The sequence below is a fragment of the Coregonus lavaretus genome (genome assembly GCF_964263955.1).
Source record: "Coregonus lavaretus genome assembly, chromosome: 25".
Taxonomy (NCBI): Eukaryota; Metazoa; Chordata; class Actinopteri; order Salmoniformes; family Salmonidae; genus Coregonus; species Coregonus lavaretus.
This window is the reverse complement of record NC_140012.1, coordinates 2,783,420-2,809,709: the sequence shown is the minus strand read 5'-3', so window position 1 is coordinate 2,809,709 and position 26,290 is coordinate 2,783,420. Positions and strand designations below refer to the sequence as shown.

The 26,290-nt window shown below is 43.7% G+C and overlaps 1 protein-coding gene across 2 annotated transcripts; it reads left to right on the top strand.

Moving 5' to 3' along the window:
* The first annotated feature begins 144 nt into the window (after positions 1 to 144).
* Positions 145 to 25,948, top strand: LOC311101011 (myc-associated zinc finger protein-like). Of its 2 annotated transcripts, none has more exons than XM_084142019.1 (7): positions 145 to 1,270; positions 1,442 to 1,592; positions 1,863 to 2,266; positions 2,604 to 2,845; positions 4,904 to 4,967; positions 7,289 to 7,460; positions 23,587 to 25,948. In XM_084142019.1, the coding sequence occupies exons 1-7, from the start codon at positions 1,238 to 1,240 to the stop codon at positions 23,931 to 23,933; spliced, it is 1,413 nt and encodes a 470-aa protein (XP_083998145.1). In that variant the 5' UTR covers positions 145 to 1,237; the 3' UTR covers positions 23,934 to 25,948. The 2 variants fall into 2 exon arrangements, with proteins under 2 accessions (XP_083998145.1, XP_083998144.1); XM_084142018.1 differs by having other exon boundaries at positions 4,904 to 4,976.
* Positions 25,949 to 26,290: the final 342 nt, after the last annotated feature.

The following is a 26,290-nucleotide window of genomic DNA, read 5'->3' as shown; positions in this document are numbered from 1 at the left end:
TAACATGACCGTTATGAGATTTATGTTTTTATTATTACAAAAATACTTCCAACATTCACTAAAAGTGACGTTAGCTTATGAAGATTATCTAATAGAACAAAACGTATAAGATCTCCCAAACCTGTGTTTACCACAGACCTTATTTTCGGCGTTTATCCAAAACCCTACAAATACGCCATTCATTTTCCTCATAGGTTTTGTCCAACGAACATGGCGCAGTTAGTGCCTTCAATTTTTTTTTTTTACTATTTCTCTCTATAGCAACGATAGAGATCTCTTTATGATGGTCTGAAAAATACTGTAGTGCAATTTCTGTCGGCCGAAATCCCGAGTAGGAGGGGGCAGAAAGGAAATGCTCCATTGAGGGAGACGGAAATGAAAGAGGGTGTCCAACGAAGATAAATTATATCCCTTTAAGAGCAACTGGGACATAGCGGTGCAAGAAAAGGAGAGGAGGGGGAGAAGAAAGAGGAATTAAAAAAGAAAAGGAAGAACGATACAGGGAGGGAGGAGGGAGAGCGAGCAATAAAAAAAGAAAGATGACATCCTCGCAATTGAACAGCCGAGGTGGAGCGATAGGCTGCGTCCCGGCGCGATCGCTCTTTGCCAGGGTCAGGGCTTGAATACAACAACGAGGCTTCGACAAACACCCGATAGGCCTATTGGGGGAAATCGGAAGAATAGATTCATAAATTAAAAGCATTAACTGCTACTCTTTCAAATGCGTTTATTGTAACACTGATAGTAGTTGTCATTGTGTGTAAAATGCATTCATTTAATTTTAAGATCTAGCTATTATTATGTATGACTACGGCTGTGTAAATAACATTGATTTTGTGCGCAAAGATATTTGGTTTCAAAGTCATCAATGCCAAGAGATTTGCGTTCCTTATGCTTTGATAAAATTAAAGTTAGAAACCAAAGTCAAAGATAAATAGGCCACTATTGGAGCTGGCAATTCCACTCAGGCAGTCAGCCTAGTCGAAACGTCTGCTTGAATTTGAATAGCTTGAATACTTCTGTTATAGAAATAATTTTACAAAGTACATTTTTGATAGTTGCATGTCCCTTTCAGATGATCAATAGCCTACTCTTCTTGCTGTATTTCAATACTGTCAACATAGATCTTCTCGCCTCAACCATCAACAGGGCTATTAAATAATATGCCAACGGTTCACTGTCGAATCGCCATCAGGTTACTTAGCTGACTTTATACTCTTCATCGCTTTGGTGCAAAATGGATGCTGCTTGGAGCAATTTTCTCTTCCAGGTAAGTTTTAATTGACATTCTTTCTAGTCGTGTGTGCGCTTTTCTGAAGAACGGCTTTAGAATATTTTCTTTGTCTGCAGCCCCAGGGCTTGCCCATTTCAGTTAAACAAAGTAGTGTATAGTCTAGACAATGCAGCGATTTTCTGCTGATGGCTGTGTTTATCTCTCCAGACTACTCCCACCCAAAACCAAGTGGAGGGGACCCTCCAATCAGAACTCTTACCAGTCCATATAGCCTCTCCTCAGACCCCTCCCACAGAGCACATAGCCCAGCCTCCTTCCACGGTGGACACTGCTGCCCTCAATGAAGAACCCTTACCCGGTGAGAGAATCATGGGTTGTGAAAATACATAGAAATACTATTGCTTTTTCAGTGAAAATACATAGAAATACTATTGCTTTTTCAGCAGTTATCAGCAATTAAGTTGAAAAGGAGGTAATGTAGATTGCTAAACAAGTGGTCTGTTATCCTGTTATGAGTATAATGTGATAGTATTCATACTATTATATTTTGAATTGATAGGGATGTTATTATTATTAATGTGCATATCCTCTCCCATTCCCTCTCTTCTTCCTGTCTTCCGTGCTACAGTGAAGACGGTGTCCCGGCCTGCCCGTGTGCCCCACATCTGTGCAATATGCAGCAAGCAGTTCAAGAACAACTACAACCTGCGGCGGCACCAGTCGGTCCACACCGGGGTACGCATGAAGCGAGCAGGAGCAGGGGAGCAGGAGGAGGGGGCAAAGGAGGGTGGCAATGGCGCCGGCCCAGCGCAGCTGGTGTCGGGAGGGAGGGCGGAGAGGCACACGATCCCCCTCTCCCTGCTCCACCTCTCCGTTCCTCCCCCTCTCCCCCCTCCTAGCGTGCTGGCGTCCCAGCAGCCAGCTCTGGGTAGTCAGGATGGCGGAGAGGTTGCCATGGCGAGCGTAGTGGCTAGCGTTAACCCCCATGCTCCTCCTGCTGCTGTTGACATGGCGGCGGGGGCAACAGTACAGGTGGGTCAGGGTGCTTCTGGAGGTTGTTGTTGTCGTCCGTGAAAAGGAAAAGAATAATTTAGGTTCCTCTTGCATGGTCTTTATGGAGATTGTGGAAAAGCCTTATTTTCAATAGAGGGAATTCAGCATGTTATGCAAATGGTCCAGAGAAATTATCTAGGTGTAGTGAGCCATGTGTGTCTGCGTGGTTCGGAAAGACACAGAGAATCGACAATATGATATGTCAATAATCAACACAGAGGCATGTGTAATTGTCAAGTCCGACAATACATAAAAAACAATGTTTGTACTATAAGCGCGTCTCTTTCTCCTCATCTCTTCCCCCCCCCCCCCTCAGCGGCCATCAAACCCGAACCCTGTGCGGAAGAACCACGCCTGTGAAACATGCGGGAAGGCCTTCCGAGACGTGTACCACCTAAACCGACACCGTCTCTCCCACTCGGATGAGAAACCCTTCTCCTGCCCCATCTGCCAGCAGCGGTTCAAAAGGAAGGACCGCATGAGCCACCACGTGCGCTCTCACCAAGGCGGTGTGGAGAAACCCTACGTGTGCCCCCACTGTGCCAAGGCTTTCTCCAGGTGAGAGGGTCACGCTATAGGCCAGAGAGCAGGGTTGTGTTCATTAGGGCAGGCAATAGAAAATGCTTGCAGATATTGCCTCGCCAGGCCGCTTTCTTATGCTTTGTGTCTCAGTGATACACTGAGCTTAAAGAGACGTTACACTCCAAAAATCAAAGTTTGTCAGATGTTTTAGACCTCAAAAGTAGTCGATAAGTCCACATTCCGTGCCATTGGTTGTGTAGATGCAGCTGTATGGCTAAACCCAAAATGAACAAAACATTTAAGCACCACAAATCTTATATTTTTCATTCATATTGGTTTGTGGCATATACAGTGGGGAGAACAAGTATTTGATACACTGCCGATTTTGCAGGTTTTCCTACTTACAAACCATGTAGAGGTCTGTAATTTTTATCATAGGTACACTTCAACTGTGAGAGACGGAATTTAAAACAAAAATCCAGAAAATCCTATTGTATGATTTTTAAGTAATTCATTTGCATTTTATTGCATGACATAAGTATTTGATCACCTACCAACCAGTAAGTATTCTGGCTCTCACAGACCTGTTAGTTTTTCTTTAAGAAGCCCTCCTGTTCTCCACTCATTACCTGTATTAACTGCACCTGTTTGAACTCGTTACCTCTATAAAAGACACCTGTCCACACACTCAAACAAACAGACTCCAACCTCTCCACAATGGCCAAGACCAGAGAGCTGTGTAAGGACATCACGGATAAAATTGTAGACCTGCACAAGGCTGGGATGGGCTACAGGACAATAGGCAAGCAGCTTGGTGAGAAGGCAACAACTGTTGGCGCAATTATTAGAAAATGGAAGAAGTTCAAGATGACGGTCAATCACCCTTGGTCTGGGGCTCCATGCAAGATCTCACCTCGTGGGGCATCAATGATCATGAGGAAGGTGAGGGATCAGCCCAGAACTACACGGCAGGACCTGGTCAATGACCTGAAGAGAGCTGGGACCACAGTCTCAAAGAAAACCATTAGTAACACACTACGCCATCATGGATTAAAATCCTGCAGCGCACGCAACGTCCTCCTGCTCAAGCCAGCGCATGTCCAGGCCCGTCTGAAGTTTGCCAATGACCATCTGGATGATCCAGAGGAGGAATGGGAGAAGGTCATGTGGTCTGATGAGAAAAAAATATAGCTTTTTGGTCTAAACTCCACTCGCCGTGTTTGGAGGAAGAAGAAGGATGAGTACAACCCCAAGAACACCATCCCAACCGTGAAGCATGGAGGTGGAAACATCATTCTTTGGGGATGCTTTTCTGCAAAGGGGACAGGACGACTGCACCGTATTGAGGGGAGGATGGATGGGGCCATGTATCGCGAGATCTTGGCCAACAACCTCCTTCCCTCAGTAAGAGCATTGAAGATGGGTCGTGGCTGGGTCTTCCAGCATGACAACGACCCGAAACACACAGCCAGCGCAACTAAGGAGTGGCTCCGTAAGAAGCATCTCAAGGTCCTGGAGGGGCCTAGCCAGTCTCCAGACCTGAACCCAATAGAACATATTTGGAGGGAGCTGAAAGTCCGTATTGCCCAGCGACAGCCCCGAAACCTGAAGGATCTGGAGAAGGTCTGTATGGAGGAGTGGGCCAAAATCCCTGCTGCAGTGTGTGCAAACCTGGTCAAGACCTACAGGAAACATATGATCTCTGTAATTGCAAACAAAGGTTTCTGTACCAAATATTAAGTTCTGCTTTTCTGATGTATCAAATACTTATGTCATGCAATAAAATGCAAATGAATTACTTAAAAATCATACAATGTGATTTTCTGGATTTTTCTTTTAGATTCCGTCTCTCACAGTTGAAGTGTACCTATGATAAAAAATTACAGATCTCTACATGCTTTGTAAGTAGGAAAACCTGCAAAATCGGCAGTGTATCAAATACTTGTTCTCCCCACTGTAGCTGTATCTACACAACACATGACCTGGGACTTGAACCTATCTCAAAAGTTTGAATTTGGAAGTTCACATTTTCTGTTGGAGAAAGTGTATAACAAGGTATTGTGGTCTCACCCCTTTCTGTCTCACTTCTTTCAGGCCCGACCATCTCAACAGTCACGTCAGACAAGTCCACTCTTCTGAACGACCCTTCAAGTGTCCGGTAGTTGATGTTTGTGCTACAGTCATTGTTAGCCATGGTTTTGCTTCTCTGTACCTTAAATCCTTCGTACCATAACTATCCATTGTAATAAAATCGGGGTTGGGATCAATTCCATTTAAATTCAGTCAATTCAGGAAGTAAACTGAAATTCCAATTTTTTTAGTTTACTTCCTGAATTGACTGAATTGAAATGGAATTTACCCCAACCCTGAATTAATAAAATGAACGTTTGTTTTGCTATTAACCCTTAGTCTACAATTTCCGCTCCCCCGTGGAAATCAATTCACATAATACAAAAATCCCCATCAAAATCCGTCTGTTTAAGCTAAAGATACCTGTTTTTTTGCATGGGCTGCGTCTCAATCCACCACTTCCGCTGATATCGCCCTTCCGCATCTGCGGTGGTGGCAGAGCTAGAGTGGTGTTTGTCAGACTATGAGACATCCCGAAAATTGGTCTGTAGCGTCTAAACGGTTTGGCCTACAATGTATTATGACTACTCTATTGAAAGATGAGACTCTCACGAACACGATGGTGTTCCCCGTTTTGCTCTAGGATGCCCACAAGCCTCACAAGACTCGTCTGAAGGTCCCCGGTACCAGTAAAAAAAAAAACATGGAAGTACATTGCATTCAGAAAGTATTCAGACCCCTTCACCTTTTCCACATTTTGTTACATTACAGCCTTGTTCTAAAATACACACAATACCCCATAATGATAAAGCAAAAACAGGTTTTTAGAAATGTTTAAAAAAAGAAACTGATATCACAGTAACATTAGTATTCAGACCATTTACTCAGTACTTTGTTGAAGCACCTTTGGCAGCGATTACAGCCTCGAGTCTTCTTGGGTATGACGCTACAAGCTTCGCACACCTGTATTTGGGGAGTTTCTCCCATTCTTCTCTGCAGATTTTCTCAGGCTCTGTCAGGTTGGATGGGGAGCGTCGATGCACAGCTATTTTCAGGTCTCTCCAGAGATGTTCGATCGGGTTCAAGTCCGGGCTCTGGCTGGGTCACTCAAGGACATTCAGAGACTTGTCCCGAAGCCACTCCTGCGTTGTCTTGGCTGTGTGCTTTGGGTCATTGTCCTGTTGGAAGGTGAACCTTCGCCCCAGTCTGAGGTCCTGAGCGGTCTGGAGCAGGTTCATCAAGGATCTCTCTGTACTTTGCCTCGATCCTGACTAGTCTCCCTGCCGCTGAAAAACATTCCCACAGCATGCGTGCCTTTTACTGAGGAGTGGCTTCTGTCTGGCCACTCTACCATAAAGGCCTAATTGGTGGAGTGCTGCAGAGATGGTTGTCCTTCTTGAAGGTTCTCCCATCTCCACAGAGGAACTCTGGAGCTCTGTCAGAGTGACCATCGGGATCTTGGTCACCTGCCTGACCAAGGCCCTTCTCCCCCGATTGCTCAGTTTGGCCGGGCGGCCAGCTTTAGGAAGAGTCTTGGTGGTTCCAAACTTCTTCCATTTAAGAATGATGGAGGCCACTGTGTTCTTGGGGACCTTCAATGCTACAGACATTTTTTGGTACCCTTCCCAAGATCTGTGCCTCGATCACACAATCCTGTCTTGGAGCTCTACGAACAATTCATTCGACCTCGTGGCTTGGTTTTTGCTCTTACATGCGCTGTCAGCTGTGGGACCTTTATATAGACAGGTGTGTGCCTTTCCAAATCATGTTCAATCAATTTAACAGTGGACTCCAATCAAGTTATAGAAACATCTCAAGGATGATCAATGGAAACAGGATGCACCTGAGCTCAATTTCGAGTTTCATAGCAAAGGTTCTGAATACTTATGTAAATAAGGTATTTCTGTTTTTTATTTATAATACATTTGCAAAATAAATGTGCAAACATTTCTTAAAACGTATTTTCGCTCTGTCATTATGGGGTATTGTGTGTAGATTGATGATGGAAAATAATAATTTGATCCATTTTAGAATAAGGCTGTAACATAATACTTTCCGAATGCACTGTATATCTGGAGATAGTTTAGTGCCTAAAGTAAGGGGATAAATATATGTAAAAAAATAAAAATAGTTTCCTGATCTTCCTTATATCTCTCAGATATAGGACAGACACTTCAGAACAAACTTCCTTTTATATTTTTATATCTGTTGTTCCATGTAGTGAATCTGTTATTCAATGCTAATAGCAGTAATGCCAAATTCATCCAATAATGTTTTTATATATATTTTTGGATACCTTAAGGGGTCTTAAAATTCTAAATCAAATAGCTAAATGATCCTTGGTATGACCATCTTTCTCTGTATCTTTATTGATAACCAATTTTTACTCATCACTCTTGATGTGTTTAGACGTGCGAATCCAGCTTCGCCACGAGGGACCGGCTACGTGCCCATATGATCCGCCACGAGGAGAAGGTCCCGTGCCACATTTGCGGCAAGCTCCTGTCAGCCGCCTACATCACCGATCACATGAGGGTGCACAACCAATCGCAGCACCACGCCTGCCATCTCTGTAACCGCAGTGAGTGTCTGTCAACACCCCATATTGTTTGATGGGTAACACAGAAAGGGTTCATGAATAGTTTATAAGACGCTAACAAACGTTTCGAGTTCATAAGTGGTTTATAAGATCTAAATAAACATTCAAAGTTTATAAATGGTTTATTTGGAGTTAATAAACATTTGTCAACTACCGAGACAAGTCCTGGCACACACACACACTTGGTAAATAATCAGTAAACAATTAAAGGGCAATCTGCAGTTGCTACTTCCATTTTTGGACATATACACTGAACAAAAATATAAACGCAACATGTAAAGTGTTGGTCCCATGTTTCATGAGCTGAAATAAAAAATCCCAGAAATGTTCCGTACACACAAAAATATTATTTCTCTCAAATGTTGTGCAAAATATGTTTATATCCCTGTTAGTGAGCATTTCTCCTTTGCCAAGATAATCTTTAGTCATACCACAGATTCTCAATTGGATTGAGGTCTGGGCTTTGACTAGGCCATTCCAAGATATTTAAATGTTTCCCCTTAAACCACTCAAGTGTTGCTTTAGCAGTATAATTAGGGTCAATGTCCTGCTGGAAGGTGAACCTCTGTCCCAGTCTCAAATCTCTGGAAGACTGAAATAGGTTTCCCTCAAGAATTTCCCTGTATTTAGCACCATCCATCATTCCTTCAATTCTGACCAGTTTCCCAGTCCCTGCCGATGAAAAACATCCCCACAGCATGATGCTGCCACCACCATGCTTCACTGTGGGGATGGTGTTCTCGGGTGATGAGAGGTGTTGGGTTTGTGCCAGATATAGCGTTTTCTTTGATGGCCAAAAAGCTCAATTTTAGTCTCATCTGACCAGAGTACATTCTTCCATATGTTTGGGGAGTCTCCCACATGGCTTTTGGTGAACACCAAACGTGTTTGCTTATTTTTTTCTTTAAGCAATGGCTTTTTTCTGGCCACTCTTCCGTAAAGCCCAGCTCTGTGGAGTGTACGGCTTAAAGTGGTCCTATGGACAGATACTCCAATCTCCGCTGTGGAGCTTTGCAGCTCCTTCAGGGTTGTCTTTGGTCTCTTTGTTGCCTCTCTGATTAATGCCCTCCTTGCCTGGTCCGTGAGTTTTGGTGGGCGGCCCTCTCTTGGCAGGTTTGTTGTGGTGCCATATTCTTTCCATTTTTTAATAATGGATTTAATGGTGCTCCGTGGGATGTTCAAAGTTTTGGATATTTTTTTATAACCCAACCCTGATCTGTACTTCTCCACAACTTTGTCCCTAACCTGTTTGGAGAGCTCCTTGGTCTTCATGGTGCCGCTTGCTTGGTGGTGCCCCTTGCTTAGTGGTGTTGCAGACTCTGGGGCCTTTCAGAACAGATGTGTATATATATACTGAGATCATGTGACAGATCATGTGACACTTAGATTGCACACAGGTGGACTTTATTTAACTAATTATGTGACTTCTGAAGGTAATTGGTTGCACCAGATCTTATTTAGGCGCTTCATAGCAAAGGGGGTGAATACATATGCACGCACCACTTTCCCGTTATACATTTTTTTGAATTTTTTGAAACAAGTTATTTTTTAAATTTCACTTCACCAATTTGGACTATTTTGTGTATATCCATTACATGAAATCTAAATAAAAATCTGGTTGTAATGCAACAAAATAGGAAAAACGCCAAGGGGATGAATACTTTTGCAAGGCACTGTAGTTTCTAGATGTTGGGCCAAAGTAACAGTGTGTTCCCTTCTTTCTGTTCTTCTATCAGTTCTTTCCCTGAGAGCAAAGTCACAGAACATCCTAACACAATAACAAGAAACAATACGCTACATGTAGTCACGCATTTGCAGAGACACAGAGGACACTAAAAATGTCCACTACACTCCTACTTTTCTCACCATACAGTGAGGGAAAAAAGTATTTTATCCCCTGCTGATTTTGTACGTTTGCCCACTGACAAAGAAATGATCAGTCTATAATTTTAATGGTAGGTTTATTTGAACAGTGAGAGACAGAATAACAACAAAAAATCCAGAAAAACGCATGTCAAAAATGTTATAAATTGATTTGCATTTTAATGAGGGAAATAAGTATTTGACCCCTCTGCAAAACATGACTTAGTACTTGGTGGCAAACCTTTGTTGGCAATCACAGAGGTCAGATGTTTCTTGTAGTTGGCCACCAGGTTTGCACACATCTCAGGAGGGATTTTGTTCCACTCCTCTTTGCAGATCTTCTCCAAGTCATTAAGGTTTTGAGGCTGACGTTTGGCAACTCGAACCTTCAGCTCCCGCCACAGATTTTCTATGGGATTAAGGTCTGGAGACTGGCTAGGCCACTCCAGGACCTTAATGTGCTTCTTCTTGAGCCACTCCTTTGTTGCCTTGGCCATGTGTTTTGGGTCATTGTCATGCTGGAATACCCATCCATGACCCATTTTCAATGCCCTGGCTGAGGGAAGGAGGTTCTCACCCAAGATTTGACGGTACATGGTCCCGTCCATCGTCCCTTTGATGCGGTGAAGTTGTCCTGTCCCCTTAGCAGAAAAACACCCCCAAAGCATAATGTTTCCACCTCCATGTTTGACGGTGGGGAGGGTGTTCTTGGGGTCATAGGCAGCATTCCTCCTCCTTCAAACACGTTTGAGTTGATGCCAAAGAGCTCAATTTTGGTCTCATCTGACCACAACACTTTCACCCAGTTCTCCTCTGAATCATTCAGATGTTCATTGGCAAGCTTCAGATGGCCCTGTATATGTGCTTTCTTGAGCAGGGGGACCTTGCGGGCGCTGCAGAATTTCAGTCCTTCACGGTGTAGTGTGTTACCAATTGTTTTCTTGGTGACTATGGTCCCAGCTGCCTTGAGATCATTGACAGGATACTCCCGTGTAGTTCTGGGCTGATTCCTCACCGTTCTCATGAACATTGCAACTCCACGAGGTGAGATCTTGCATGGAGCCCCAGGCCGAGGGAGATTGACAGTTCTTTTGTGTTTCTTCCATTTGCGAATAATCGCACCAACTGTTGTCACCTTCTCACCAAGCTGCTTGGCGATGGTTTTGTAGCCCATTCCAGCCTTGTGTAGGTCTACAATCTTGTCCCTGACATCCTTGGAGAGCTCTTTGGTCTTGGCCATGGTGGAGAGTTTGGAATCTGATTGATTGATTTATTCTGTGGACAGGTGTCTTTTATACAGGTAACAAACTGAGATTAGGAGCACTCCCTTTAAGAGTGTGCTCCTAATCTCAGCTCGTTACCTGTATAAAAGACACCTGGGAGCCAGAAATCTTTCTGATTGAGAGGGGGTCAAATACTTATTTCCCTCATTAAAATGTAAATCAATTTATAACATTTTTGACATGTGTTTTTCTGGATTTTTTTGTTGTTATTCTGTCTCTCACTGTTCAAATAACCCTACCATTAAAATTATAGACTGATCATGTCTTTGTCAGTGGGCAAACGTACAAAATCAGCAGGGGATCAAATACTTTTTTCCCGCACTGTATGTGATAACAAAAATTCATGTTACTTCTTAACATACATTCAGTCTATCAACAGGAGTGCATTTAGTAAATATTGATTATCACATACAAGAGGCATAACAATAGAAAAAAATCCATCTTCATATTTGATCCTTATTCCATTACCCTCTACATTTATAAGGTTGCTGTTGTTTAACAACCTAACTTAAAACCTTCAGGTACATAATCAAACATTGATACTAACTTATTATTGCATATTATCATACATTATAGGGGGAAAGGGGATTTCCTGGAGAGACAGCAAGTTATCAGTATCACCTTCTTTAGTAGCTGTGAACGCGATAGTTGCTGAGACTTGAGTTGCCAGGGAAAAACAAATGGCCTTAAAGATTCCAGCTATCACCCACTGAGCTATCTGGGAGCCCCAAGCTCCAAAGAGGCCTTTCAGCCAACCAGTAAACACCCACTCTGATTCCCCAGAATGAGACTTTGCAACAGTGGCAATGTAGTTAGCAAGATCAGTCACATTTGATGACACATCTGTGACAAAAGTGCAGCATTCGTCGCCAATGAGTGCACAGCCAATAAGTAGTCAAGTGCCTCCCTGTTTTGCAGGGCCACCTGGCGGAGTGCTTTCACTCCCTCATTCAGAGCAACCAAGGCATCTCAAGTAGCATTCCCCATTTTCTCAACTTTTAATAGCCAAATCTCAAATTTGATCTAAGGCAAAACGCCAGCGAATCCTGGAGAAGAATGGCTGGCACCACAAACCCAACAGTACACGTCCCTCCCCAATTAGGTGGTAAACTATAATAAGCAAATCGGCCACATAACCAATAGGTACCATTTGGGGTTCCTTTCAGTGCTATAGACTTATTGTAGACAGAAATTGTATAACTCACATTACCTGGTGGTCCTGTAACAGAATCATGTACTACAAGAGAACTGGTATTGCTACCATTAACCAACATACAGTGGGGAAAAAAAGTATTTAGTCAGCCACCAATTGGGCAAGTTCTCCCACTTAAAAAGATGAGAGAGGCCTGTAATTTTCATCATAGGTACACGTCAACTATGACAGACAAATTGAGGAAAAAAAATCCAGAAAATCACATTGTAGGATTTTTTATGAATTTATTTGCAAATTATGGTGGAAAATAAGTATTTGGTCACCTACAAACAAGCAAGATTTCTGGCTCTCACAGACCTGTAACTTCTTCTTTAAGAGGCTCCTCTGTCCTCCACTCATTACCTGTATTAATGGCACCTGTTTGAACTTGTTATCAGTATAAAAGACACCTGTCCACAACATCAAACAGTCACACTCCAAACTCCACTATGGCCAAGACCAAAGAGCTGTCAAAGGACACCAGAAACAAAATTGTAGACCTGCACCAGGCTGGGAAGACTGAATCTGCAATAGGTAAGCAGCTTGGTTTGAAGAAATCAACTGTGGGAGCAATTATTAGGAAATGGAAGACATACAAGACCACTGATAATCTCCCTCGATCTGGGGCTCCACGCAAGTTCTCACCCCATGGGGTCAAAATGATCACAAGAACGGTGAGCAAAAATCCCAGAACCACACGGGGGAACCTAGTGAATGACCTGCAGAGAGCTGGGACCAAAGTAACAAAGCCTACCATCAGTAACACACTACGCCGCCAGGGACTCAAATCCTGCAGTGCAGACGTGTCCCCCTGCTTAAGCCAGTACATGTCCAGGCCCGTCTGAAGTTTGCTAGAGTGCATTTGGATGATCCAGAAGAGGATTGGGAGAATGTCATATGGTCAGATGAAACCAAAATATAACTTTTTGGTAAAAACTCAACTTGTCGTGTTTGGAGGACAAAGAATGCTGAGTTGCACCATACCTAGTGTGAAGCATGGGGGTGGAAACATCATGCTTTGGGGCTGTTTTTCTGCAAAGGGACCAGGACGACTGATCCGTGTAAAGGAAAGAATGAATGGGGCCATGTATCGTGAGATTTTGAGTGAAAACCTCCTTCCATCAGCAAGGGCATTGAAGATGAAACGTGGCTGGGTCTTTCAGCATGACAATGTTCCCAACACACCGCCCGGACAACGAAGGAGTGGCTTCGTAAGAAGCATTTCAAGGTCCTGGAGTGGCCTAGCCAGTCTCCAGATCTCAACCCCATTGAAAATCTTTGGAGGGAGTTGAAAGTCCGTGTTGCCCAGCGACAGCCCCAAAACATCACTGCTCTAGAGGAGATCTGCATGGAGGAATGGGCCAAAATACCAGCAACAGTGTGTGAAAACCTTGTGAAGACTTACAGAAAACGTTTGACCTGTGTCATTGCCAACAAAGGGTATATAACAAAGTATTGAGAAACTTTTGTTATTGACCAAATACTTATTTTCCACCATAATTTGCAAATAAATTCATTAAAAATCCTACTATGTGATTTTCTGGAATTTTATTTCTCATTTTGTCTGTCATAGTTGACGTGTACCTATGATGAAAATTACAGGCCTCTCTCATCTTTTTAAGTGGGAGAACTTGCACAATTGGTGGCTGACTAAATACTTTTTTTCCCCACTGTAGTACAGTTACAAACATTTTCACCCAAATGATTACACCTATTTCCTCTAATACACCAGGGGGCTAACAGGGATCCTACTATAGGGATGGGTGGGTCACTGCAATTGTTTTGTCTAGGATATACAGTGCCTTGCAAAAGTATTAATCTCCCTTGGCATTTTTTCCTATTTTGCTGCATTACAACCTGTAATTTAAATGGACTTTTATTTGGATTTCATGTAATGGACATACACAAAATAGTCCAAATTGGTGAAGTGAAAAAAATTACTTGTTTCAAAAATTTATAAAAAATTAATAACGGAAAAGTGGTGCGTGCATATGTATTCACCCGCTTTGCTATGAAGCCCCAAAATAATATCTGGTGCAACCAATTACCTTCAGAAGTCACATAATTAGTTAAATAAAGTCCACCTGTGTGCAATCTAAGTGTCACATGATCTGTCACATGATCTCAGTATATACAGTTGAAGTCTGAATTAACATACACTTAGGTTGGAGTCATTTAAACTTGTTTTTCAACCACTCCACAAATTTCTTGTTAACAAACTATAGTTTTGGCAAGTCAGTTAGGACATCTACTTTGTGCATGACACAAGTAATTTTTCCAACAGTTGTTTACAGATAGATTATTTCACTTATAATTCATTGTATCACAATTCCAGTGGGTCAGAAGTTTACATACATTAAGTTGACTGTGCCTTTAAACAGCTTGGAAAATTCCAGAAAATGATGCCATGGCTTTAGAAGCTTCTGATAGGCTAATTGAAATCATTTGAGTCAATTGGAGGTGTACCTGTGGATGTATTTCAAGTCCTACCTTCAAACTCAGTGCCTCTTTGCTTGTCATCATGGGAAAATCAAAAGAAATCAGCCAAAAATGGTAGACCTCCACAAGTTTGGTTCATCCTTGGGAGCAATTTCCAAATGCCTGAAGGTACCACGTTCATCTGTACAAACAATAGTACGCAAGTATAAACACCATGGGACCACGCAGCCGTCATACCGGTCAGGAAGGAGACGTGTTCTGTTTCCTAGAGATTAACGTACTTTGGTGCGAAATGTGCAAATCAATCGCGTGACAATCCGTGACACAGAGAAGAGCAGTCTCAGTTGAATGACCAGTCTTGAAACCTGACTGGTTTGGATCAAGAAGGTCATTCTGAGAGAGATAGCAAGAGAGTTGGCTAAAGACGGCACACTCAATAGTTTTGGAGAGAAAAGAAAGAAGGGATACTGGTCTGTAGTTGTTGACATCAGAGGGATCGAGTGTTGGTTTTTTGAGAAGGGGTGCAACTCTCGCTCTCTTAAAGACGGAAGGGACATAGCCAGCGGTCAAGGATGAGTTGATCAGCGAGGTGAGGTAAGGGAGAAGGTCACCGGAGATGGTCTGGAGAAGAGAGGAGGGGATAGGGTCAAGCGGGCAGGTTGTTGGCCGGCCGGCCGTCACAAGTCGCAGGATTTTATCTGGAGAGAGAGGGGGGAAAGAAGTCAAAGCATAGGGTAGGGCAGTGTGAGCAGGACCAACCAGTGTCATTTGACTTAACAAACGAGTATCGGATGTCGTCAACCTTCTTTTCAAAATGGTTGACGAAGTCATCCACAGAGAGGGAGGAGGGGGGGAGGATTCAGCAGGGAGGAGAATGTGGCAAAGAGCTTCCTAGGGTTAGAGGGAGATGCTTGGAATTTAGAGTGGTAGAAAGTGGCCTTAGCAGCAGACACAGATGAAGAAAATGTAGAGAGGAGGGAGTGAAAAGATGCCAGGTCCGCAGGGAGTCTAGTTTTCTTCCATTTCCGCTCAGCTGCCCGGAGCCCTGTTCTGTGAGCTCGCAATGAGTCATCAAGCCACGGAGCTGGAGGGGAGGACCGAGCCGGCCGGGAGGATAGGGGACATAGAGAGTCAAAGGATGCAGAAAGGAAGGAGAGGAGGATTGAGGAGGCAGAATCAGGAGATTGGAGGGAGAAGGATTGAGCAGAGGGAAGAGATGATAGGATGGAAGAGGAGAGAGTAGCGGGAGAGAGAGAGCGAAGGTTGCGACGGCGCATTACCATCTGTGTAGGGGCAGAGTGAGTAGTGGTGGAGGAGAGCGAGAGAGAAAAGGATACAAAGTAGTGGTCGGAGACATGGAGGGGAGTTGCAGTGAGATTAGTAGAACAACAGCATCTAGTAAAGATGAGGTCAAGCGTATTGCCTGCCTTGTGAGTAGGGGGGGACGGTGAGAGGGTGAGGTCAAAAGAGGAGAGGAGTGGAAAGAAGGAGGCAGAGAGAAATGAGGCAAATGTAAACATAGGGAGGTTGAAATCCCCCAGAACTGTGAGGGGTGAGCCATCCTTTTTTTTTGGGGGGGGGGGGGGGGGTGCTTTGCTGCAGGAGGAACTGGTACACTTCACAAAATAGATGGCATCATGAGGAAGGAAAATGATGTGGATATATTGAAGCAACATCTCAAGACATCAGTCAGGAAGTTAAAGCTTGGTCGCAAATGGGTCTTCCAAATGGACAATGACCCCAAGCATACATCCAAAGTTGTGGCAAAATAGCTTAAGGACAACAAAGTCAAGGTATTGGAGTGGCCATCACAAAGCCCTGACCTCAATCCTATAGAACAGTTGTGGGCAGAACTGAAAAAGCGTGTGCGAGCAAGGAGGCCTACAAACCTGACTCAGTTACACCAGCTCTGTCAGGAGGATTGGGCCAAAATTCACCCAACTTATTGTGGGAAGCTTGTGGAAGGCTACCCGAAACATTTGACCCAAGTGAAACAATTTAAAGGCAATGGTACCAGATACTAATTGAGTGTATGTAAACTTCTGATCCACTGGGAATGTGATGAAAGAAATAAAAGCTGAAATTAATCATTCTCTCTACTATTATTCTGACATTTCACATTCTTAAAATAAAGTGGTGATCCTAACTGACCTAAGACAGGGAATTTTTACTAGGATTAAATGTCGGAATTGTGAAAAACAGAGTTTAAATGTATTTGGCTAAGGTGTATGTAAACTTCCGACATCAACTGTATACACCTGTTCTGAAAGGCCCCAGAGTCTGCAACAAGGGGCACCATGAAGATCAAGGAGCTCTCCAAACAGGTGAGGGACAAAGTTGTGGAGAAGTACCGATCAGGGTTGGGTAAAAAAAAAAATATCAGAAACTTTGAACATCCCACAGAGCACCATTAAATCCATTATTTAAAAAATTGTTATATTTGGCACCACAACAAACCTGCCAAGAGAGCGCCGCCCACCAAAACTCACGGAGAAGGCAAGGAGGGCATTAATCAGAGAGGCAACAAAGAGACCAAAGATAACCCTGAAGGAGCTGCAAAGCTCCACAGCAGAGACTGGAGTATCTGTCCATAGGACCACTTTAAGCCATACACTCCACAGAGCTGGGCTTTACAGAAGAGTGGCTAGAAAAAAGCCATTGCTTAAAGAAGAAAATAAGCAAACACGTTTGGTGTTCGCCAAAAGGCATGTGGGAGACTCCCCAAACATATGGAAGAAGGTTCTCTGGTCAGATGAGACTAAAATTTATCTTTTTGGCCATCAAGGAAAAATGCTATGTCTGGCTCAAACCCAACACCTCTCATCACCCCGAGATGTTTTTCATCGGCAGGGACTGGTAAACTTGTCAGAATTGAAGGAAATATGGATGGCTCTAAATACAGGGAAATTATTGAGGGAAACCTGTTTCAGTCTTCCAGAGATTTGAGACTGGGACAGAGGTTCACCTTCCAGCAGGACTATGCCCTTAAGCATACTGCTAAAGCAACACGAGTGGTTTAAGGGGAAACATTTAAATGTCTTGGAATGGCCTTGTCAAAGCCCAGACCTCAATCAAATTGAGAATCTGTGGTATGACTTAAAGATTGCTGTACACCAGCGGAACCCATCCAACTTGAAGGAGCTGGAGCAGTTTTGCCTTGAAGAATGGGCAACAATCCCAGTGGCTAGATGTTCCAAGCTGTTAGAGACATACCGCAAAAAATATTTTGCATCTTCAAAGTGGTAGGCATGTTATGTAAATCAAATGATACAACACCCCAAAAAATATATTTTAGTTCCTGGTTGTAAGGCAACAAAATAGGACAAATGCCAAGGGGGGTGAATAATTTCGCAAGCCACTGTACAAGGCTGACAGTAACATTGTACATCGCAAAATAAGTCATAGGGTCAGGATTCCTTGGGGCGGGGAAGTAGCCAATGACAGTATTGAGGACAGTTGAATAGTTAAGTTCACCCCGAAGGGAACCCCTCCATATGGGAGACCCTTACCTGCTCCCACAGGACCCAACTCACATACCCAACAAGAAGTCTTATATGAGTTGACATTTGCCACCATTTCAGCTCAAGAGAGGAACAGATTCCCTCCCTCATCTTGACCTTTTACTTCTCTTCACCCATGGGAAGAGAGTCTTAAGAACATTGTTAAGTGAGACACAGTATGCTACCATCTCTTCTTCCATTCTCTGCGACGTCAACTTGTTTTGAAGAAATGGCGTGTTAGTCATTCTCATGGGTTGCCGTGTCAGCACCTCATGGGGAGAGAGACCAGTCACTGTGTGGGATCTGCCTCTAATGCTCATCAGTGCCAATGGAAGCACCTTCACCCATGTCACGCTTGTTTCACCAATCAGTTTAATCAATTTCGTTTTTAGGGTTTGGTTTGCCCGTTCTACTGCACCCCCAGATTGAGGATGATAGGCACAATGGGTTCTCAAATCAATCTGTAAAGCCTCTGACAGGGAATGAACAATCTCATTCACAAAATGTTGACCATTGTCAGAGGAGACTTTTGATGGTAGACCCCATGATCTCTCTCAGAAGAGCCTTTGCCACAGCTGCTGCTGTAGCTCTCCTGCAAGGAAAAGCTTAAATCCATTTTGAAAATATGTCAACAATCACCAAACAATACTTGTTCCCCTCACAAGGGGTCAACTCAATGAAGTCCATCATCAAGTTCTCAAAGGGGCCCTCTGGCCTGGGATGGGACGCGGGTGATACTGAAATGATTAGTCATTCAGATCACACACTTCTTTAAAAAAAAAATCTGCAAACAGTAAATCCTACTGTACCCCAATATTTCTTTACTAGATCCACCATCCCTCCTTTTGACAAATGGTCTTGACCATGTGACAATTTAGCAAGGTATTGGAAAGTACAACGGGGCATGGCAGGTCTATTAGAATCATCAAGCCATACACCCGAGGTGTCCTTGCGACAGTGCTCACCCCACTGCCTTTTCTCAGTCGCATCAGCTGCTGCCTGCAAAACAACAGCATCATTAGGAGAGAAGGGGTTAGTGGGACCAGAAACTGCTGCCATCTGTAGAAGGGGGAAAACAGAAGAGGAAGCAGCCAGCTTGGCCGCACAGTCAGCTTTAGCTTTCCCTTTAGAAACACTGTCCTTTGTAGAAGTGTGTGATTGGCACTTAACCACTGCAATAGATGAGGGGAGCTGAACGACCGTCAGCAAAGAGGAGACAAGATCACTGTGAGCAATAATTTTTCCAGACTAAGTTAAAAATCCTCTATTCTTCCACAACGTGCCAAAATGGTGCACAACACCAAATGCATATCTACTATCAGTGTAGATATTAACAAAATACATGCTCTGGTTAAACCAATTAACTCTGCTGCCTGAGCAGACAAGTGAGGGGGCAGTCTAGCACTTTCCACAGTTTGAACAGCGGCGACAACAGCATAGCCTACTAAAGGTTCACCCTTGTCGTTTCGCTGGGCAGAGCCATCCACAAAACTCAAAGTTCGAATTCAAAAGAGAAACGTCTTTTAGGTCAAGCCTAGGGCTACAGTCAATCTCAATTGTCAATTCACACTCATGTTCTTTACCGGCATCAGCTGTAGGGAGGAGAGTACATCTCTTCAGTGTAACATGAGACATTGTCAGAAGGATGTTCTGATAATCTAGCAATCTGGCAGGTGTAAGATGGGGAGTTTAGCACTGTCAGGTCAGTCATTGTTACAATATCAGAACATGCCAAAACCGCCTCAGTTGCCACAGCAAAATGCGGAGGCAGGACAGCATGCCTCGGATAACAGTGTCTAAACGCTTAGAGAAGTACTCCACAGGCCTATAGCCAACTCCATGGTACTGTGTCAATACAGCAGACATAAACCCATGATTCTCAGAGACAAAATAATGGAATGGTCTGGTGTGGTCAGGCAAACCCAAACAGGGGGTCGACATTAGAGCCTGCTTTAACTTAATCAAGGCTAATTCAGCCTCAGGTGTCCATTCCACCACTTCAGACATTGCCTGCCTAAACCTGTTACTAAGCAGCACGATGTTGCTGTTGGGAGTGGCTGGCTACTGCCATAAATACAATCCTGCAGAGGCTGTACCATCTCTGCATCTTTCAACCATGGGAGACAGTAGCCAGCCACTCCCAACAGCGACATCGTGCTGCTTTGTAACAGGTTTAGGCAGGGACTTTATCGCCTCAAGCTTATCTTTAGAGAGGGCGCGACCCTCAGAAGTAATGTCATGACCCAAATATTTAACAGAACTTCTACACAACTGCATCTTAGAGTGGGAAGCTTTATGACAATTTTCAGCGAAGAAAACCAACAATGCCTTAGTATCTTCGTGACAGATTTCCTCAGATGAGGAACAGACCAACAGGTCATTAACGTATTGAACCACAGTACTACCTCTAGGGGGAATAAAACCTTCCAGGTTCCTCGCCATTTCCTGGGCAAAAATGGCAGGTGATTAAATGTAACCTTGTGGCATCACCGTCCAAGTCCATGTTTTCCCAAGAAACGTGAAAGAGAACCAGTCCTGTGACCCAGGGTCAGCAGGGATGCTGAAGAATGCTGAAGAATGCGTTAAATCTATAACCAAAAAACAACCGCTCCCTGGGGGAACTTGGGAAAGAATAGTAACTGTGTTTGGCACCAGGGGTGCTCTTGCGTGAACAGCATCATTAACTATTCTAAGATCTTACACAAAACAATATTCACCAGATGGCTTCCTAACAGGTAAAATAGGGGTGTTATAGGAAGAATTTGGGCATGGGATCAAAGCCCCATTCTCATCCAGGGCCTGATGGATGGGAATAATACCCTTTTCTACTTCTTTGCTAAGAGGGTACTGAGCTTTATTTGGTCTGTGATTATTCTTCGGGACACCTTTCACCGTGGTGGCACCTCTCATCGTCCCAATATTGGTCTTGGAGATAGCCCAGAGCTGTTCTGGCACTTCATCCAGCCATGGTATTTGGGAGTTATCTTGAGACACGACTATCATAATTTCAGTAGGAATAGGTTATTTCTTTGGTATCGTTCGAGTAGTAACCCAGAAAGGGGAGAAAAGGGTAGCTGTTGGTGGAGACTCCTTCCCAGGCCACCCAATCAGTGGCTGTCATCAGTCTTCCGGCCGCTGTAAATTCCTCACCGTAGTATATTCCATCAATTGTCACTTCCACTCTGCTTTTTGCTTTGTCCATCTTTGTTGATATTCAGGGTCTTCTTCACATGAGGGGACAGCTGCTGTGCAGTGAAGATGTTCTGGGACCTCCCATGCACAGTGGTGTGGGAGGTAAGTGATCTCTCTCATTGTTCACCTTCCACCTCAGGATCGTTCAAATGCCAGGCATAAGAACACTGGGACACGCACGGGTATATCCCGTTTGTAGGAGAACGGAGGGACAAGCCCTCAGCAGTGCATGCAACAGTCAGATTAATCTTGCACATCAGATCTCTTCCCAGGAGGTTTACAGGGCAGGCGGAGAAGTACAGAAATCGATGTTTCCCACTTAACGTGTAGGGGGTAAGTGAGGCATTCTTCAAAGGGAATTCCTGATGCTCCAACAGTGTGGAGTTTTTATTTTAGAGGGGATTACTTTCAGGGCAGATTGTTTCAACACCGAGATAGCAGCCCCGGTGTCTCCTAGGAATGGAATCTTCTGGCCAACTATTTCAATTTCTATCAGTGGATTTTCAGTCGAAAAGGTGGTAAGTTTCAGCATCTGGCATGCTTCTTGTGGTTCTTCATCATCGGAGTCTTCTTCTGTTCCCACCTCATCCTATGTTCTTTGCCCACCAAAGGGATTTCCAACACTTACATCTTCAGGTGGTCCTGGCCATTCACCCTGGTCATCTCCCATCACCAGGACAGTCCCTTGCAAAATGTCCTGGTTTGCCACAGTTGTAGCAGCTACAGTCTCTCCCTCCAGAGGCGCCTTGCGCTCCTCACCCTCTGCCTCTTTCCCTTCTTCTACCTCCTCCTCGGCCTCGTCCTTGAACTCCACCTCCACGGTATTCTCCTCCTCCAGAGAAAAGCTTGTAGTTTAGCACCAGTATTTGTGTTCTTCGACCTGATCTGTCTCTCTGCATGGGTGATGTGAGGTTTGACATCAGCAAGGGTCTTTGTCTCCCACCCAATGGATATGGTGGTCACAGCTGTCTTCAGGTCTTGTCGCAGGCCAGTAACCACTGCATGGCACACAGGCTGCCATATGATTCTTGGTCAGGGGTCAGACCAGAGTCCTGGAGGAAGATCTTCTCCATTCGTTCCTGATAGTCCTCAAAGGTCTCATCGGCCTTCATCATTGTGGAAAGTATTTTCTATCAGTCTGTGTGCTTTGTGTATGTTGTCTTTGCATTATTAAACACAGCTGTGAGTTCCTCAACACAGTTGGCTCTGGTTGCATCACTGTTCCAACATCCCTTACACTGGTTCCACTTGAAATTCAAACACTGACGGAGTATTTCCTCAATTTCACGGGTGGTGGGGTTATACATGGCAATGATTGCTCTCACCTCTTCTTCAAACTTCATAGCATCTTTCGCAGGGTCAGTCCATGCTGTCCAATCTTCTGTCTGGCACAGTACCCCCATACCAAATGTCTTTGCCATCACTTTACTGGGTCCCTTTGGTGCCCACTCTGGGTCTTCATATCTACTTTTAATGTTCCCTTTCCCCATTATTACTTTTTAATTATACCTTATCAATTTACTTTACTCTAACAATTATCACACTCATACCTCAATCATTCTGGGAACTAATTTCCCTTTTTCAGTAAATGAGTCAATCATACAAAAATCATTCCACTGCATCACATACTATTCTCTAAATCCTAAAATGGAGTTCCCAGAACTTCCATGTAGTTCCCAGAACTACGTATGTATTCCCTGAATACTTACAGACAGCGTTGCCGACGGGGTCTCTCTACCCCCGCCTAGTCCCCTCTTAGGACTCTGGATCCTTTTCTAAGCTTCTCAATACGGTTCTTATTGTTCAAAATTCTTTTAAATTGACTTACTGAAATTCAGTTGTCAGTCCTTCTAGGTTTCGTAGATTGTGTTTTCTCCCGGGCAGCCCACAGTGTCGTCTTTGGTCAGACGTCTTTGCACGCCTTCACATGGAATGCACCACCAGTGTTCCCTCACAGACCCTCACTGCCGAGCTCCACAGGTAGAATCAATCATCCTGTTTTTGGGACGCCAAATTGTAGTGGAAACTACCACTAAGGACTCAAGTCAAAGTTAAATTAACAGATCTTTATTATCACGGCCGGAGAGGTTACAACAAACGTAATACTCAAAGTACAAGTCTGTCAGAAGCTCTGAAGGGGTGCTCCCGTTCAGCACTCTTTAGACACATGCACAAACTAGGCGTCTCTGCTCTCAGGAGGCAATAGGCTGATCATGACCTTGCACACACAGTTTCTAGGCGTTGGGCCAAAGTAACAATGTATTCCCTTCTTTCTGTTCTTCTATCAGTCCTTTCCCTGAGAGCAAAGTCACAGAACATCCTAACACAATAACAAGAAACAATACGCTACATGTAGTCTCGCATTAGCAGAGACACAGAGGACACAAAAAATGTCCACTATAATATGATCAAATATATCTCTTTATTATGCGTGGGAATACTTTGGAACCGATTTCCTATATTAAAATCACTTGGAGCTGATTTGCTAGTGTTTTTACAGTCTTAGTCCAACAATGTTTTTTTTACTCAGAAAACTTTGGGGGCCAAATTCACCTGCCTGTTGGGGGAACCACGCTATTAAGCATTTCCTGTAAAGCCTTGAAATGACACTAACCGCTAACTGTCTCCATCTCCTCCAGGCTTCACCACTCTGACCTACCTGCGTGTCCATGCCCAGAAGCACCATGGCCAGGAGTGGAAGGAGAGCGCTGGCGTCTTCGGCGGCACAGGCTCCGGCGGTGTCCTAGTGTGCCAGCTGTGCGGGGTGCACTGCAAGACCCCCACCCAGCTGCAGGGCCACATGGGCACCCACAGCACGGGGGGTCAAGAGGGATCCCCCGGCCCTGTCACCTCTAGCGGGGCGTCCAGCTCCTCCGTGTCCCTCGGCAACATGGTGTCCGCCCCGAACGTCTACATCAGTGGCAACACTGTGGTGAACCTGCTAGTGTCGGATTGCTCCAGCATCCAGCCTCAGTCCCACAGTTAGCAGAGCGGAGCCTCAGTTGAACCTCACCCCCCTGAGTCCCTATAGTGAGAGGTTAGGAGGACAAAGTGGGCTTGCTTAGGGGAAAGCCACAGTAAAAAAAATTGGCTTCTCTACGTCCCATAGCTAGAGGAAAAGGGGGAATGGGACAGAGCGGGCTGACTTAGGGGAGAGAAGGAGGCAGAGAGAAGGTATGCGAGAACAGTTAGGAGAATGTGGCGAGAGGAGGGGGACATTATATGTCCTGTACGCTGATTCGATGACGCTAGATAACGACAAATATGGAAGTGAGTGTCCCCAACGTGGCTGAACTCTCTTGCACTATCAGGACTCCTATGACACTGTGGTCTTGAGTGCATCTACTCTATCCCTCTCCCTCCCCCCTTCCCCCCTTGGTCTCCCTCAGTCCCAGCAACTACTCCCCATCTGCTAGTAATGTACCATGTTTTGTAACTGTATGTCAGAAACACTTTCATTTTGCCTCCATTTTGTCGCTTTCTTCTCCGAGCCTTCATAAGAAAGGCTTGTAGTAAGAAGTTGGGGGATGGTATAAAAGAGTAACAGGGAAATGATATTACAAAAGGGTGTGTAGAAGAGGATATTCTGAAGGAGAATGAGAGGTTCAGGGGGAGAATAGCACAAAACAAGTCAGGGGCTGCTACCTTCCGAAAATGGAGAGGAGTAGACACTACGTTTTAATTGTGTAATCATAGAGCATATGGATGTAGTCTGTTTTAAATAGGGCCAACGCTGTATCACTATATTGGTGATTATGAACAGTGGAGGGGTGTACTGTATCGATTTGTTTCAGGTACAGTAGAGAGAGAAAAAAACATTGGCAAAGTTGAGTTAAGGAGTATCAAGCACCTTACAAATGTTGACGTTTACTTTCGCCGAAGGTTCAGACAGGTTTCTTAAAGATGTATTTGCTCTGCGTCTTCCTCTCTGGGCACGACCACATTTAATACACAATGGAGTTCTCATTACTGCTACTGTACAGCCAGGCTCATGACGCAGTTAACTGGCACCTAAAACACAATTAGCATGAAAGTGAAACTAAGACAACTTTTAGCTTTTAGGAAAAGTAAAGTTATCATGCTACAAGAAAGTTAGCAGCACTTACACTACAGATGGTTGAAAACAAATATTTTGAGAATGTGGTGATTGATTCAGTCAAATTAATTTTAACCATGTCCGCCATTTTATTTCTTTGTAACTGTCATTGCCATAGCCTCCTTTGTTTCGTTCCTTGTACGAGTCCACCGTATTAAAACTAATTCATTAGAATTCTAGCCATGTAACACCACCATGTATAGCACACAGCGTTCTGAGCACAACTCATATTATGACTTACCGCTCCCCATGAATCTGAAGAGAAAGATCACCTTTCCTCAGACAATTTTGATTGTTAGACTTTTTCAGTGGATAAGGTGTGATGTCATGGAAGGGCTTTATAGGTCAAAGGTCAGATTGAGATAAGTATATCCAGGTACTACTAGCGTTCGATGGCCCACCGCTAGTATGCTTTCAACAAATCCTGTTTTTTGAATGGAGTGCTTCATTTCATCCGTTTAGTGTTGGTATGTTAGCTTGAAAAAAATGTGTAGAATGATTTAATTTTGAGACTTGTTCTTCCTGTTGAGAAAAGTAGTGATTTAATCAAAGTTATTTTAGGTTTCCCGCATGAAGCAAAACAAATTATATTTTTAAACTATATTCTAGTAACCTGTACAGCTCTTGCGATACATCTTAATGCCTTATTGTACTCAACTGCATTTTAATTATTTTATTCTGAACTATTTTAAATCTTAGTAATGGATTTATTAAGGACATTAATGGGATGTATTTATATTTATATTTTTATATTTCAACAGTGTGCATGTCTATGAACAGTTGTTAGAGCCAAACAATTTTTGACGCTTACCATGATCATGAATATTAAGTTATTATTTTGTAGATTAAGTAGAGATCATGTAATTTTGTCATTTTTACTATTAAAAGTAAAACGATTAAACAGATGAGGTGAGGGGTGTCCATTATTTATTTGTGTGTTTGTGTGTGTGTCACACACGTGCTTGAGATTGACACAAAATTCTTACACTTTCTATGTCAGATAAGGTGTAATGAAAATGGTGGGCAGTGGCATGCAACTGGTAACAAAATGTGCGTATGGTGGTATCTCTGACTAGTAAAATATATTAAGTATGAGATGAGCATTTGTTTTATTTGCACTAAAGAAAACAAGTGATAGACAGATAAAAAATAAAAACGTTGTGCAGGTGTGGTTGGAGCAAGAGGACAAATATTTATTCCTGCTTACAAGCAAAAACTAAAGCAGGAAGCACCAGTGTCAGTCAATA

Excerpts from the sequence above, each read along its gene's own strand:
- LOC311101011 (XM_084142018.1), top strand. The coding sequence starts at position 1,238 with ATGGATGCTGCTTGGAGCAATTTTCTCTTCCAG. Across the intron at positions 1,593-1,862 it reads CAATGAAGAACCCTTACCCG|TGAAGACGGTGTCCCGGCCT; the intron begins GTGAGAGAATCA and ends TCCGTGCTACAG. Across the intron at positions 7,461-23,586 it reads CTGCCATCTCTGTAACCGCA|GCTTCACCACTCTGACCTAC; the intron begins GTGAGTGTCTGT and ends CATCTCCTCCAG.